Below are 17,511 nucleotides of genomic sequence, written 5' to 3' on the forward strand. Positions count from 1 at the left end.
GGTAATGCATTGAATCAATATAGCGACACAACCTAGCTATTGCCACCGAGTTATGTATGAAGCGTGTACTACAGCAGGCCTTCTATTTCGTGCTTCCCTAAGGACACTAGGCGCCATCTAGCGCGAAGTCTGGGGGTGGCATCCGAAATGCATGGCGCACCTGTGCGTGCGAACGCTGAGAAACCCGTCGTGCGGCAATCGGGCTTTTCTGTCGCGCTCGTTTTTTAGACATGCTGTGCCGTCTGGTGGCGCTGCCGAGAAGCTCGCGCGTAGCCTTCGAGACGACAAGCGCGCACGCCGGTGCCCGTGAACATTGAGACCCTCGCTTGCCGCACACTGAGTAGCACATGCTCAGTGACCCGAGTTGGCGAGACGTTCATTGAAGAGTGGCACGCACTCAGTGCTCGGCGTCAAAGAGTTTCTTCGAACACCTGCCCAGTGCCACATACTCAATGACCCAAGTTTTTTTTTATTCATGTACCCTAAAAGCCCTTTTACAGGCATTAGATAGGGGGGTTGAGAAAAAACAAACAACAATGACAACAACAATGAATGAACATTATACATAGCACCGCAAGTAAACGGAGGAAATCCTACACGGAATACAAGATACATGAACACAAATACTACAAGATTGAGATATACAAATACAAGATTGAAATATACAAATACAAGTTTGAATTACAAGCTAAACATATAGGTCGTGGAAAGGCTTTTTATTTATCAGTATGCATCCAGCACTTCAGTTTATTAACGAAAGCATCGTGATTGGTCTCGGAAGCGATTTCAGCTGGCAGTCTGTTCCAATGGTAGATGGCAAGGAATAGTGGTGACTGATGCATGAGTTTAGTACGAGTGAACTTTGGCTGCACTTTAAAAGGGTGATCTAATCGGGGAAAGACGCGAAGGGCCGGTTTGATATGGGCTTCTATGAATGCCGGTGGATTATGATGTAGTCTGTGAAAGTGAGATAGCAGTGCAACTAGTCTTTTTTTGAGCATGCATAAATTTAGAGATAATTTCATATCAGTTACGCTGTAGTAACGAAAATATTTTTTCATGACAAATCTAGCAGCCTTATTCTGTAGCGATTCGAGTTTGTTGTTGAGGTATTCTGGATCCAGATTCCAAATGATAGCGGCATATTCCAGTTGCAGTCTAACTAAAGTAATGTATGCTAAAAGCTTGGTCGCCTGGTTTGCGGAGTACAGGTGGCGCCTGACAAAGCCGAGGGTTTTGGACGATTTGCTACTTATGTAATCGATGTGCTGGTGCCACGTCAGGTTTGAAGAAATGTGAACGCCTAAATATTTCACTGTGGACGCTTTCTCAATGGCTGCGTTATTGACAGTGTAAAAGCAAGTACGGGGTACACTGGTTTTGGTAAATGTCATTGCTTTTGTTGTGGAGATGTTTATCCCCATCTGCCATTTTTCGCACCACTTAGCGATTTAATCTAGGTCCGACTGCAGCAAATTAGTGTCATCAGAATTATTATTCTTTCTATAAATAACACAGTCGTCAGCAAATAACCGGACATTGGAATTAAGGTTATTGCTTAAATCATTAATGTAGATGAGGAACAGTGCTGGTCCAAGCACCGATCCCTGAGGCACACCAGATTTTACAGATATTAGTGTGGAGCAATATTCATTTGCAGAAACAAACTTCTGTCAGTTATCTAGAAAACTGACGATCCAGTTAATCACATTCCTGCTTATATTAAGGTTATCCAATTTCAGTATAAGACGATTATGAGCCACCTTAGCAAACGCTTTTGCGAAGTCGATGAATACAGCATCTATTCTAATTAGGTTGTGTAAAGCGTCGTGAAGGTCAACCGTCAGTTCAAATAACTGCCATTCGCAGGAACGTCCACGCAAGAACCCGTGCTGGGTTTGGAAAAAGAAGTTGTGCTGGTTTAAGTACTTCATTATTGCAGTTGATCCGATGGTTGGTTTCGAACACTGTTACTCGGCACAGAAGCCCGGTGTGCTAACCATCCGATCTACACAGTGACCCAGATAGGCGGGAAAAAGGACTAGGTATAAACATAGATACAAACATACATAGCCCCCGAAAAGTGCTTCAAGTACCCAAGAATGCAAACGCATTAAGAAGGTATTGTAGTATGTCACACAGCTCGTGAACCAGGCGACAACGCCGGGCCAAATTCCAAATCCGACTTATCAGCTTCCGAAAATAACACCACGAGAGCACGGACAATTAATAAGAGGCCTTGCGGTGCGCCAGCGAATGCCGGCTCTGGTCCAGAGACCGAGTCAGAGCCCAGAGTTTTCAAAACACGACAAAATATATTCTTCGCACAAGGCACTTACATACACACACTTGCACACTTAGGCTAGACACAACACAATACAAATCAGATGAGTGTTAACAAAACTCTGGAAAATAATTGACGACAAGCACTAGGAGTCCAACACGTACAGCACAGAATGAATAGGAACACAAAGTGTCCACTCGTATTCACCAGTGCTGGTCTTGAGCCGGACGATATCGGCGTAGCTCGAGACAAATCTCGAAGAAGGAACTTCTGCCGGAAATGCAGACGCTCGAGGAACTCGTCGACTAGCGTGCCGGGGAATCCCCTTCTTCCGCAGACGGTCAGTCTTCACGTCACATCTCTTCACCGCCGCGATCTGATCCCCCTGCTGATTCCCGCACGGGGCTTTTATTGCCTTCGCCGGCGTTTCTCGAACCTTCTTATGGAGTCGTGTTAGCATAACATGAACAAAGCCTGGGCATTTTCTAGACATTTCTCGTGTTTTCGGCCGTGGCCGCCGAAGTCTTCGAGAAGGGTGCTGACTCATCCGTTGGCGCACGTACGGGCTGTCGCACCTGCTCTCACTGTTCGCCGTGTGTCTGCGTCTGAGGGGGTGTTTCGGCACGTGCCCTCTCTCTACTTTCTCTCTCGGTACCGTAGCCTTTGCGTATCTTGTCGAAGCTTCTAGTCTCCGTTGATCAGGCCCGTAGCCAGGAATTTTTTCGGGGGGGGGGGGGCACTTGCTGAAGGCCTTGAGTATTTGAGGAAAGCACCTATTTTGCAGTAATTATTTTCGGCAAAGCATGGCAACATCAAAATTTCGGGAGGGGGGGGGGCTCTAGCCCCCCCCCCCCCTGTCTACGAGACTGCCGTTGATCGCGTCGGCTGTCTGTGGCGTATGCGCTCTCTGCCTCTGTCGAAGCTTCCACAGGGCCGATTTGCTCCGTTGCCGGCTTGGGTGATTCGCGGCGCGCGCTTTAATTATGCGCATTTTTGTGACATAGTAATTGAATAGAATGGTTTAGTTAAGTCACTAAATACACAGCCTGCATAAGAAACATTATCAATGGATGTGTTAAAAAGGTAACTAAAAATGTGGCAGTTTCGTCCGAAAGGCGAGGCACCAATTGCGATAGCAAATTAGTAGAGAGCTATTCGAAGTAGGGATAGCAGTTTTATCGGCTGCATAAGCTTGGGCACATTCGCTTACTAACTGAATTAACGAGCGTGGTGTCAGCGCGCACAAGCAAACATGAATAGATCACACTGAATGACCGCAGGCGACTGTCAAAACGCTGGCAGCAAGCGCAGCCGCCGCAGCGGGCGAAGGTTCGTGCGGTCTATCGCTTCAACAGAAACTGAGCGGCGAATGCACAGCGCATCCAAAGGTCAGAGACGTGTGGAGATAAGAGACGGTGCGGGCGACCGGCACAGCCGGGCAGAGTTGAAGCTGCCTCCCCCCCCCCTCCCTCCCTCCCGCGCTACCTTCCCGCTTTCTTGCTTTCGCGTGGGAGATTGAGTGGCCAGTTCTCTTTGCGCCCGGTTGCAAGATACGCATTCGGTGCCTCAGCACAGCGTCGCCCCGCCTCCCTCCCTCCCATACCTCCACGGCCTTTCGCGCGACGGTCGCGTTTGCTTTCCGCCGTGCGTTCGCTCTCTGTGATAGCGCGCGTCCCTCGCGCGCTTTCACTCGCGCACACGGCGACGATTTTATCGCCCTTAGATCTTATACGGAACCTCACGGCGACGGTGACGGCAGAAATCCGGTTGAAGTGTTCATATAATTGCTAGCGCAATAAAAAAATCTGTGGAGTACCCAACTTGGAATCGCAACTCGGACGAAGGAAAAGAATTAAATTAATTCAGATAATTTGTTAAGTGGACAAGTTTTGAACCGTTAGCTTCTCTTAGCTGGTGGCTCAGTTTTGCGCCGTTGGGGCCGGCTTCAGTGGTGGGCTGATTGCAGATTTACTGAGATAGTGCAGTTTACAGTTCGCATGGGAGCAATACCGTGTGTCACTGGGTAAGTCGCCACACCGTCGTCGTCATACAGTCATCGTCACGCTATCTCACGCCATCGTCGTCATATAGTTGTAATCGCCATTGTCCTGCTATCGTTGTCATACAGCCGTCGTTATACTGTAAGTCGGCGTCACGCCATTAGCTCTGTATGCACTCATCGTCATTTTGTCCTGATACCCGTCATCGACGTTATTGCTTCGTCAATCTATCGTCATTACTTTGTCGTCGTTCATAAGTGTTTGTGACGTGTTGTCGTACTATTGTCGTTATGCATTCGTTGTCATACCGTGATGCCGTCATGGTCTTTCCGTCGTCGTCTTTCGTCATCCCATTTTTATTACACCGTCATCGCCACGGCGTCATACACGCGTCTTCATTTTATTGGCCTCATGGCATCGTCTTCACGCTGTCGCCGTTACACTATCCACATTATTTTAGACTCGTCATGACGTTGCCCTCATATTATAGCGCCTTCGGCTGCGCCAGTGTAAGCTTACAAGGCCACCAAGTGCTAGAGCATCGCAGAGGAGCTAGTAGTTTAAACGCGAACGCTATAAAACATCCTTTACGCTGAAATGTAAAGGAATAAGCGGTATCTTAAGACTATTATGCAACTCAGGGAGCTGCAGATCGTAGCTCACACCACAGCTAACGCTTAAACAATTTCAATATTCAATCGCAACCGTCCCGTGAAGTTTTCATTAACTTTGCTTAAGAATGACAGGATGCAGAAGTGACGATAATAAAAAATTCCAAAGTGGTTGCTTCCTTTCAACGCGAAAGCATTAAGTTCCCCGTGTCGCAGAAAATCCAGCGTCGATGTCGGCGCCGGCGTCCATGGCTGAGAAAATAATCCGAGCCACCCCGACCACGCAGGCCCTCCGCGTGGCGCAGGATTGTTAGTGAACAAATTGTATTTCTCAAAGTAAGATTCATCAGAAAAATCGTTAAGTAGACTTAACCACAACCTAAGGATATGACAGTGTCAGGTTGTAATTCGAATGTACGAGAAAACATAATTCTGTTAGGAGGAAACTCAAACACAAACCCCTTTACCAGCATTTTTACCACACAACAGTGGCGCAACCGGGTAGATTACTTGCCAAAACACCATCCAGATGGCGCTAGCCTCCTCAGTAGGTTAAAGTCCCTATGTAAGAAAAGTACCGCCATCCTTTGATCAAAGCCGCTTCGCTATCTCCTGTATCTCCGATTGGACAATGATAGCGAGCGCTTTGACTTCTTTATATTTTGTTTTTTTCCGCCTTAGAGCCATGTTGAATGGCTCTGCGCAGCCGCAGTTGCCGGCGGCGGCGGCGGCGCGCGCCCGGCCTGAAAGTTTCAACGTGGACTTTCTAGGGCCGCCACCGTTGACTTGCTTTCGCAAGCAAAAAATAAAGAAAAAAGCACGCGCTTTAGGAGAGGAGACGATGGAGGAAAGAGTAGATGGCGGTACTTATATAGGGACATTACAGTAGGTGCCTCCTCTCCGTGCCTCGCGAGCGAACGAAGACCGCGCACTTCCGGCCGCGTTCCTCTCCCGCATGCGCGAGATTAAGCAGCGTTTGCCAGCTTACCATCGCACTCTTTCACTCTCACAGACAGCGTACGGCGACGGTTTTATCGCCGTTGAACTTTATATGGGCGGATTCACCCAGCGAGAACCATAGGTAACGTACAACTTCCAGAAGCACTGGGGTTTAACGTGGAAGGAAACATCAACCGATCAGTCGTAGAGATAAGCAAGAGAGGATTAGAGTACTGGCGGAAAAAAAGTAGGGAACAAATTGATACGACCTGATGTCTTAAAATCATAGGTAGCGGTACAAGGTAGATTTTGGAAAAAAAAGATCAATGAGAGGTATAGAAAAATGCTAGATAAAGAACATGTATAGTATACCTGGTTTAATCAAGCAGGCTAGGTGACTATTTGTCACGGCCCCATTTCAAAGGGAATGCCAGTAAATCATTATCATCATCATCAGGTCAAATTGGGACTTCGCCTGCTTAATGCGTTTTGGACGCGCGCACCTCGGGGCAACAGCACACAATTCATAAAAGAATGAGAAAAGGTCCTAGGGCCTTCACATTTTGATATAAGATGGCTATTGCCCCTGTGAAAATGTCTTCAGCAACGCATTTGTCAGCAACGCATTTGTGTTTGAAAGTGAAGCCAACTTTAAGGGCATCGCTGTAAGCTTGGTCTTTAAGCTGGCTTCCCCACGTTGTCTGTTGCTGTGAAGCCTACTCATAAAAAAATGCTTTGCGAACGGGGCCCGATAACGATATCGCGTTCCACTCGTTAGGGGACTGACAACCGATTTTTATGGACGCAGTTTTTTATGGCGCAACGAAAAGCGCAGCCTAGGTAGTCTTTACACCTGCAGCGGTTACTTCGAAAAGCGCGTGGATACCTTGTAAGCAGAATTCTTCGATCCGAGAAGCCTCTAAAAGAAGTTGCAGTTTCGCCCGAAAGGCGACGCATCGATAGCGGTAGCAAATTAGTAGACTAGTAGACAGCTCTACGAAGTAAGGTAGCTGTACAAGGTGGATTAGGGAAAAAAAAAGATGAATGAGAGGTATAGAAGAATTCTCTCTCTCTCTCTCTCTATATATATATATATATATATATATATATATATATTGGCGCAGAACCCGTCACCTTCTTGCTAGCGATATCGAAGGGCCGCTCATACGTATATGCTGCATATTTGTATAATTGCGGAGTTGTGCTGCTGTCTCGCACATTATAGTTTAAAAGCATTTATTATAACAAACTTGGGGCAGTAGCAGGTCCATATTTATTTTGCCCTCTTTATTTTAGCATTATATAGGTTGTAGAATTTCTAGTATCGAGTGTCTCATGCTGATTTATTGCTTGCTTCGTTTTTTTTTGCGCTATATAATAATACACTTCTCATGATCCAGTCTTGCATTTTGAGTGTTGTATACGTTTTGGTTTCAGATCAGGAAGCAGGTTGCAGATTATATCAGCGGATACGAAGGCCCGCGGTCAAGGCTGTTCATGCGGTGGGAAGCTGGTGTGACCAGTCATCTCGCCACAAGCGCGATGAAAACGGACCCGCCAAGGAGGCGAGAGGTGCGCATAAGGGAATGCGTTGCTTCTGGGGTTTTAATTTACGATTGCCATGAATGCCTAAGGCATACTAACTAATATCTTCGGATAGCGCTAGAGGGACGCGAAAGATGACGCACCGCGCGGGACAAGTGCTATTACTTAAAATAATGTTTACGGCGAGGCAATGCTCCGACTAGGTTGGTGCCGGCCTCCCAAAAGTAACGAGAGGGACCCAACCAAAATGCGAGAAACATAAAACTGCCAGAGATAATGGCCATGCGTGTCACATACGTCATATTACGGCCGCCTGCACAGACTCGAGGAGTGGTAGCTCCTTACTTGTTATATTGCACGTTGCTTGCGTATTAATGAGAAAATATGTGCTCCAGATTTCAGCCCACGTTCTGCTCCGCCGTTTCGGCTCTCAGTTGATGCGGACTTGCTCGCTCACAACGATTTCAGACGTGGCTGTCTGGCTTCGTTGAACGCCCGGTTGTTTATGGTGTCGTGCTGCGAATAATAGGGGCATATCTGGCGCTAGAACATGGGTGCGCCCCAGGCCTGGCTGTGTATTTTCCCCGACTTTGGCCTTGAAATGGCATTGTGAATTCTTCACAACTCAGCATTTTTGCGTCATTTCGTAACCTCGCTTCACACCCGATGATTCCTTGGCTATAAGAGTACCAGAAGGTAGAACACTGTTGTGCATGGTTAGTCGTACCTATCAACTGCGTCTGTGCAGATACACGAGGAACGTTCTTTACAGTATATCTCAAGGCGTGGGCGTATGCTCTGTCCGTCATGCAGCAGGAGAGGCTAAACATTCGTTGGAGTCGAGAGTGAAAACCACGCAAGTGGCAGAACAAGGAAATACAGCCAGCTGTAGAAAAGCGTAAGCATGCGTTCTAGGATTCACCGAGAAGCCAGAAAGTTGAGATTACACATATACTGCTTAGGTGTAAGAAGTACCGGCAAAATAAAAGGGTGGCGAGCGAACTAGTTTGCAACAAACAAATAAATGTACAAGTGAAAGTTGGGTGCATGTCATTCGCAAAAAATATAAAGACGCAAGAAATAAAGACATTGCGAAACCATGTAAGAGATCCAGCAGCTGCAACCAAAAACCTGCAAACGTTTATAAGAGATGAAGGTGGTAACATCTTCGAAGGATTGAGACGACGCGCGGCGGTACCTGAGCAACGTTATCACTGAGAACTTCGGGAGGAATAAAAGCGCAGTCCAGAATCAACCAGATCATGCCGCAGAGAAGCGTGAGAGCGCAAAATTTACGCTTAGAAACCTTTCAATGGAAAAAAGCATAAGAAAATATTTGTAACATAACGGCAGCAGGACCTCAAACAACTGGGCAGAGTTGACTTGAGCCTTTGAGCAAGTTATTACAAATGAAATTCGTATGTGTGGCGTGAAAGCAAGAGAAACCTTATCTATAAGGGCCAAAGCAACAAGGATAAGACGAGCTTGTACAGGCCAGTTACAGTACGTACCGTCAGTGACATATCCAGGGTGTCCCACGTTATTTTAGCCAAACTTTAAAAAATATGCAAATGCTACGTAGCTGGACAGAACCAAGGTAATGTTGTTTGCCGTCACATGGATATTTCGCCTAATTACATAATTTGTCTTAATTTAATAATCAGCTTCTCAATAATTAATTATTATTAGATGAAAAGTGTAAATGACAAAATTGTGGAGCAACATGAAAAACTCCAGATAGAGCGTTCGGTTGCTCAACACGTGCTACATAAAAGTGTTTTTCTGAGCGTGATCGACAGCGATTACACGCAAAATGCCCGCGACTATAGCCACTCGATGCACTTTGTGTGTATTCGCGGGCATCTTTCACACTCGGAAAAACATTTTTATGTAGCAGGTATTGAGCCATCTAAAATGAGTAAAATACAAAGTAACAAACAAAGCAAACGAAAGTGAGCTTACATTTCGAAAAAGTCATATGTAACTATCAAAACACAACACATCAATAACATAACTTCTTTATCGTTTTGAAAATATTTGTATTATGATCGCAAGAAATGAATGCATTTCCATGACGTCATTCATTCGTAACTTCAAACAGCGGAGTTATCTTATGTATACTAATAAATAAGTATACATATTAGAGAGATTACTGGTGACAACGCACTGCCAAAATAACAGCTAGACCACAAAGCGTGTTTGTTCTTGCGCAAAAAATAGTGCATAACATTATATGTGTGTTATTAAGACTTTAAAAACATATTTAATTACTAAACGCGCAGGCACAAGCTGAAACAATGATAGAGAGATCGCTTCACTTATTGTGTTTGAAAGAATCGTATGGACTAGCTCAGCCATTCCAGGCGTAGGGATTGTCGAACTCTCAACATTCCGAGGACTTAAAAGGAGTGCAATTAAGGGACTGTCGACTGCATGGAATGGAGTGGGAATGGAATGTAGGCCTCATTCACGAATTCTGCTGACAACTAGGTAATTTTGTCCTGGTTTATTCTGCGCGCGAAAGAGGATGTAGGCACCGCTGACATAAGGGCAAAACGCTCTCATGTCGTCGGTTGTGTTTCACTCAATACCTCAAAACGGCCAATACATGGCACCATCGATAAACCTAAGGCGTTAAGAATCTTTGACTGTTGGGCCAGTTGGTGCATCGTGTTGGATTAGTGGAATAAGGGTGGAAAGGCACGATGTGCACAGAACACTTAGGCGTTAAGTTTTACAGAATGGCTCAAACGTACGAACGCACTTCGAGACTAGGACATCATAAAAGTGCGCAGCTGGGCTGCGCTTCCTACGCGAATTTAAAAGAAGCCAGTGTTGTGCTTGTTTATATAGGGTGCCGGAAGGTGGCAGAAGCCGAACTCCTTGCGGAGTTTGATACGTGCGAGCAGCCAGAACCGGCCCGTACAGAAACGCTGACGATGCGCCTGGCTCAACGGCTGTTCTTGTTCGTTACACATTCCGCCATGTTATCTGGCCTTGAAAGCAACATTTCGCCCGACGAGCATTCAGTGTCCCTTGAACAGCTCTAAAGAAACAGCGTGTAATTTCACAGCAAACGTAACGAGAAAGAACGATAACAAAAATGTACATTTTGTTGTAGCTACAAGCATCACGGCAAGTTGTAGAAAGAGCGATGTCCAGCCCTTGGGCTTGTGGATTGGAGTGTTTCCAGATCACGTTGTCATAAAAGGAGGCACTGACATCCGTCTTTGAGTAAAGCCCCTTGATGTTGGAAAATAGCGGCACTCTTTGATCTACGCTGCAACACCCTCGCCGGGGCTGTCAACCTCCTCTTTTCCTCACCCTCTTCCACGTAGCCAGCGCATCCGCCAAGCTGAATGGATGGCGCTGAGCCGTGCTCCCTCAAGGGCTGCTGAAGATAGCGCCAACCTTTCCTTTCTCAAAACGAACCACTTAGTAGTAGCTGAATGGCTGCGGCGCGCGATACTACCCTGTCAGGTGACCCTGACGTCAGGAAAAGGGCGCGAAACTTGCTTTCGCGCGCTTTCATTTTCTGCTGCCCGCCATGCGCTTGCCAAGTGGTGGTCGCCCTGTCTTTATTCTAGCTTTGAATAAATAATGCGCGAAACCGCAATGGCACCTCTGCAGCATGCTCCTACTAAGGGAATACCTTGCGGTCAAATAACGTGGACATGGATGAGCTCTGCTTTATTCTTTATCCGGCGTCTTCATTTAAGCAAGTGCGCACCAACACTTCTTAGTCACCGATGTGAGATTCTGATAGCCCGCCGCTTATATGGGTGATTATTCCATACAGCAGGCCTTTTATCTGTATCTTGCAGCCGTGACCATAATCGCTGGCTATACGCATTGAGGACACCGCCCAATCATATACACAAGTGCCACATATCGGGCCATACGATAAGCTCCGTTCGCCATTGGTTGGCCGCCATTGCTAGCGGTGTGTCCAACATTACAATTCGCTTGCAGGTGCTCGTACGACCAATCGAATAGCTCGAGCAAAGGAACTTTCGTTGTGAATAAGGACGCTGAATACTTGAAGAGCTAAAGATAAGATAAGAAAAGAAATGCAATCTTTATTGTCCGCCCTTATATATTCGAAAGATGCCTTTAACTGTATCAGCATAGAAAAACAAAGAGCTGCATTGGCGCCGGCACTGAGTATGACCTCAGGCATTTTAAAGTATCCATTCGTACTTGTACCATTGCGGTTCATGGAAAGCATGAAAATATTGTTGAGTCTCGTTCTTTTAGCACGCCAAATATAGTCCTTATTTAGTGGTATAAAGAGCAACGCAGAGCTCGCTAGTGCCATAGAGCAAGTTATTAAAACAAACGAAATTCGTGTTGCGAGGTGTGAAGGCAGGAAGACCGTTGTCTATAAGGGCCAATGTGATGAGGATAATACGAGCTCGTACGGGCCAGTTACAGTAAGTTCAGTGATATATAGAATGGCAACGCAAGCCATAAAACTCGAGCTGTATAAGCGGGTGGAGAAAAACAATACACTGCATGCGACAACTAACGAATAGTTTCAGACCAGGGAGACGCATAGTTGGTAATATCTTTGTAATGACGAAGGGCATAGAGACTTCAAAAGTGCAGAATAGACTTTTATGGATGGCATTTCTAGACATTAAGGAAGCCTACGACGATGTAGACGGGGAATTGATATGGGATATTCTAAAGCGCTAAGGCATAGGTGACGATTTCATGAAGCTGCTAAGGGAGATAGAAATTCACGAAGGACTGAGGCAAAGATGTAATCTTTCTCCATTCTTTACGCTTTATGTTATGGGCATACAAAGGCGACAACTTAACTGTCAATTGGGGTTTGATTTATCATACATGCATAATGGACAAATGGTGCAACAGAATGTCCCTTGACTAACGTATGCGGACGACATAGTGCTACTAGCGGACGATGCAAGAGATCTACAGAGACTTCCCGAATATGTGTGGTAACGCAGCGAGAAATGCAGGCCTTACGTTTAGCACAGAGAAACAAGGAATAATGATTTTTAATAAAGGTACGCGCAATTACGTGGTGTCAATTCAATAGGAAGTCATACCCGTAGTCAAGCTTTAGGGATACCGCGGCGTAAACATAAACGACGGAAATGCTTACTCAAGCATCCACCAAGAAGATCTGAAAATAAAGGAGAAGCGGAATGCAGCAATAATTAAACGTAGAGCATTTTTTCGCAACGATAAACACGACATTGTGCGAGTAATTAAATTCAGTTACGCGTTTAAATCAGAAATGTGTTCGGGGTTTGAGATTGAGCAGAGGTCCACGGGACGACTGTATTTGTGGGCCCAGGTAAAACCACAGATGAGGGAGATTAAGGTGATACGGGTTGGGCTTCTTTTGAAGTAAAAGAAGCGCAGAACAAAATTGGTTTTGAAGAAAAACGAAAGACCAAAGATAAAAAGAAATGAGCAGCTAAAATGCCCTAATATTCGTACCTTAAGCGTGGCCATGCAGAAAGTTGTCAACTAAGTACAGGGTAAATGATAGTATAAATAGACAATGAAGAGCCAACAAAAAGAGAGAGAAACACAGACCGTAAATTGGATGCAAAGCATAAAGATAAAGCAGACCATGTAGACGGTCAAAACAGGCTCATCGTTTAGGGAAGTGCAATTGCTTGCGCTTGATACGCAATAATCGCCGGCAGCAGTTCGCGCGTCGTGCACAGCACTAACGCGCGTGCTGCTGAGGCCACCAGGATGCTTGACCCAGCAACCGATGAACACCTTCGTTTACCACTGACAGAGTATCATGTATAAACTGAAGGAAACTGCGGCGCTTGTATCCAAGGAAGCTGCAGGCAGGGTGCTTCAGCGATCATGGGAATTATGGTTAGTACATGGATTTCCCTTAACCTTCGCCATTATGGCTTTAACTCTTTCCCTACCATGGGGAAAATATAAGTTTTTTTGTATGTTACGACAGATGTTCTTTCTGAAAGAACTACTGCACTCAACATTCAATGTAATACATTAACAGAAAGAAAAATGAATGCACTTTTCACGCATAAAAGTTTTATTAACACGATGTATGTGATACAAAAGACATCAATTGTGAAAATTAAAATTGTGCGATAAAATTGAACAAAGTTTGTAAACACACGCTTGTATTTACTAAGAAAAAAATGTTAAGAAAATAATCAGATATAGAAAATGCATTGCCCTCTCTTATGCACTATCTCAGAAAAAAATCTAAATTTATTTAGATGTTTTCGGAAGCAGTGGCACAGGTAAAATTAAAACAGGTATTTCGCTACAAACATTTCACTGCAAGCACTACAGTTGAGCCTGCTGGGCTGCGGCCGCCTGATGTTCCGGGCTGGTTGGCGTCGTCGTCGCTTTCAGACTCAAAATCCGACGAAATGTCAGGGTCCTCTGACTCGCTGCTATTCTAGGTATCGATAAGATCGGCCGCAGAGGCAGCGGAATCACGATATCTGCGATCTCCCAAAGCGCGCGCGCCGTTTCCGGAGCCGCACATTTTAAGTTCTGCTTTGACGATCGCGAAACTTCGGAGCGCGTTTAAAAATCACCGCTTGGTGGGAAAAAAGCGAACTGCTTAGAAAACAAAAATATAGTTACTCACCTTTCCCGCCCGATGGCACTGCAGTGTGTCCGTGAGCGGCGCGGAAGGTCACGAAAGCGTCGTTTCAAACCATCGATAGAGAGCTAACCATGCCCAATGGGCGCGATACGGAAAGAGGTAAACGACTCCTTGACATTGGAAGCTGATCATGTTCGAGAAAGTACGGCGGTATCTATGACAAAATAAACACTATTAAAATTATACGACAGCAAGATACGAACAGAGAACCTGACACAGAAGCTTCACATTGACACTGTGACGCCGCAGCTATGGAGATCCAGACCAGCTGCAATCAGCCGCGATTATGCGAGTTCGCAGAGTCTTATTGACTTGGGGTGTAAGAAAAGTATGGATCGCTTTGAAATTTATGATAATAAAGAGAGACAGCGTGTAACAAACAATGCCATAAGATCGCCTGAAGTCACAAGCTCGAATGTCGGAGAAATCCATCTACTATACCCACCATTCCCATCGTGGCTGAACGATGGGATCGGCAGAGTTCCCTCTGGTAATTATTGCAGGAAACTGAGATACCACTGAGGCTGCACTAGTGTGCTCCCAGAAGGGACAGTATAGTGAGCGCGGGTGCGCAGTCACATTATGTTTTTCACAGTTCGCGGGCTGTTTTCCCGCAAAAAAATTACGACGCGATGTGTACCTTGCTGAAAACTTCGCGTTTTCGACGTGTTTTACGATTACCTACAACCAATTGATTGACATCTTGAGAGTTAGAACAAGAATGAAATAGTTACGTAATATCAAGGACTAAACAATACTGACAGTTCCTGAACAAGACTTTCAAAGAGATAGACCAGGTCTTAATTGCGTAAAATTATTGGTGTCTTTCTTTATATCTGGGTGCACGATTCCTGAGACACCGCGTATACAGTGTAATGAACAAAAATATATTTTTAAATTCGGTTCTAACAGCAAAACTGTTCAGAATGTCGGCAATGCATTATGACAGGGCTAGCCTATAGTCTCTTGACAGCACACTTTCATCTTATGTTATGCGCACCGCATAGCCCACCCACCTTGCATTCAACATGCGTATTGCCAGATTGTACTGTATGGAAACCATGTATGTAAACCATTTTTTTTAAAACAAGGCTTTCTCTGGAGGAGAAATTCTAACGATAGGGGGACAGGTTAGCCGAACTCTGCATCCGGCTTGGTATATATACTATTACAGCTTTAATACATAACGATAGATCAAAGGACGAGACAAAAGAACAAACATGAAACGCACACACATCCACCCGCAAAATGCAGAAATGAGCAAGTGAGCACCATAAAATCACCAAAGTTGAAAGGGCAGCTTTTATAAAATCGTCCATAAACGACAGGTTATCCATCTGTGTCACTTCGACTGCATCGCAAAGGAGGATTATGTTGTTGCAAATATTTTGTACGCATGTTCTTGTCGACGTTGTGCAGCACAGATTTGATTGATTTATTAATTCATCCACCAATTTATTTATTTATTTATTGTGGTTGAACCTCGGCACGCGTGTTCATAAGTCAGCTAAAATGTGCACGGTAAGCGGCTTCTTCAGGTGGGGGCCAAATATTTCGCGCAGAATGGGAAAAAAAAATTAAGAAAATGAAATCAGTCCAGGGTAGCTAGGGTATAGAAGCAATGGGCGCTTGAATAACGTACTGTGTTTGGGGGATGTGCCCCGCTACAATAGACATCTATATGCACCCAATAATGAACACAGTAGGCTGACATCGCGGACCTTCGCTTATTATGGACAGCACACTGCAATACAGACGTACAGCGTTGTGCTGTCGCGTTCGCTTTGCTTTTTTCAAAAATCTGCAAGTTTTATTTTAATGTCATGAAATGGAATTACGTGGGAAACAGTGGGCCGTAAGAGTGCTTGTAAATTGAACCTATACATGTCCTTACTTATTATCAAGTTAATAAGTGGTGGATATAACTCAAACAGTAGGAGAATTTCCACCCCATTATTGCTTGGTTTACTTAGACGGCTTATAATTAACGCTGTTTAGTTTGGACGCCGCATTTCACGCAATCGCATGGGCAAGCCACATTGTGTAATTTGGCAGCTTGTGTAGAGTCACATGCACGCGTATCTTTTGATGTGCAGCGCTCGGAGCGCCAAGCGGCGGGCGGCAGCGCTGCGGTCCAGCTGCCGGGGCCGGCAGAGGGAGCCCATGACAGGGAGTCCCCGATGCGGCAGAGGCGACGCCGCGGAACACGCGGGGCTTCCGGCGTCTCATCGAATGGGCCCAACGCTGGCCGGGTAAGTTATCATGCGTTTCATTGCAGGATGAGCATCCTTGCTTCTTTGTTCTTAGTTAGGAGAGCATTACGGCGCGTGCATAGTCTGAAATTTTATCGGGCGTGACCTAATTCACCTTGGCAGGAATAAAGTCAGTTTTAATAGCTACGTACGTGGGCGACGTAGGAAGAAATGTGAATTTGTGTAAATTGACCTTCACCGCGATGCGTGCCCCAAAGTGACTGTACAGTCTTTCTGAACCACACAGCGGGTCACGACGATACCTCGCAAGAGGAAAGCGCGTGTTTGGAGGTGTATAATAACAAAAGATGCCGCTGAGTCAGTGGCGTAGCCCGATATTGTGTGCGGGGCTCACGTTGCTGCGCGGCCTCCTCCTGATGTAATTTTTCGATTGATCAAATACACGAATAGTAACTGCATTGCCATTGCTAATGCCATTGTATATTAGATGCTGCCAACAAATTATTCAAGGCTACGCACTGTCAACGTAAAATATGTATTTTTTCATACACGAATATATTCGTGTCCCCAAAATTATGGCAAAAATCACTGATAGCAATGCTTCAGCGTTTTCTTGTCTATTTATTAAGTAAAGAAAATATCACATGAACTTTAGGACTATATCAGTTCGAAACCAGCAAAGCAATGCATGCAGCTGATATGAAAAACGTAAAGGCCATGAAAAAAACAAGTTGAGGACATTTATTTTGATGAAACACTGTCATACAGGGTTCTTTGTCATTCAAGAACCTTGTTTGTATTTTTGTACTTATGCAACGGCCATGGAAAAACCTCAATGACGCGGTCCTTCGTTGCAATAGATTGCGCAGGAGCAGCTGTTACCGGTCATGTATTGTGATTACACCGAGATTATAGTCGCAAGAGTGAATAGATATAAAAAGCAGGAGTTCTGCAAGTTATACATTACAAATGCGAAGATAGAATGACATATACAAATGCCAGGGTACAATTCTCGATAAAGTGCAACAAATTGTCGCTGAAAACAAGGTTCACTTCTTGTATACACAAAAGCTCGCAACAAGATATTTAAATATACCTATAAGTTTCCAGTAAATATACGTATTTAAGCAAACGTCAGTGTATATAATACGTCCAACAAGATATAAACATGTTGCGCCGTCACAGATAGTAAACTTTATCCATAGAAAGACAGACGATCCAGTCAAGAACGAAACTATGATACAGAAATCGTATCTATGATTTCTGTATCATAGTTTAT

The 17,511-nt window shown here is 45.1% G+C and overlaps 1 protein-coding gene across 1 annotated transcript in view; it reads left to right on the top strand.

Annotated features, from left to right (window-relative positions):
• LOC119440238 (serine/arginine repetitive matrix protein 1-like) overlaps positions 1-17,511 on the top strand; it is a 293,035-nt gene that overhangs the window by 152,517 nt on the left and 123,007 nt on the right. Inside the window, exon 16 of the mRNA XM_049661047.1 lies at positions 7,272-7,406. Coding sequence (XP_049517004.1) covers positions 7,272-7,406 — 135 coding nt within the window. The remainder of the gene's footprint in view (positions 1-7,271; positions 7,407-17,511) is intronic.

Source organism: Dermacentor silvarum, chromosome 1 (assembly GCF_013339745.2).
Source record: "Dermacentor silvarum isolate Dsil-2018 chromosome 1, BIME_Dsil_1.4, whole genome shotgun sequence".
Lineage (NCBI taxonomy): Eukaryota > Metazoa > Arthropoda > Arachnida > Ixodida > Ixodidae > Dermacentor > Dermacentor silvarum.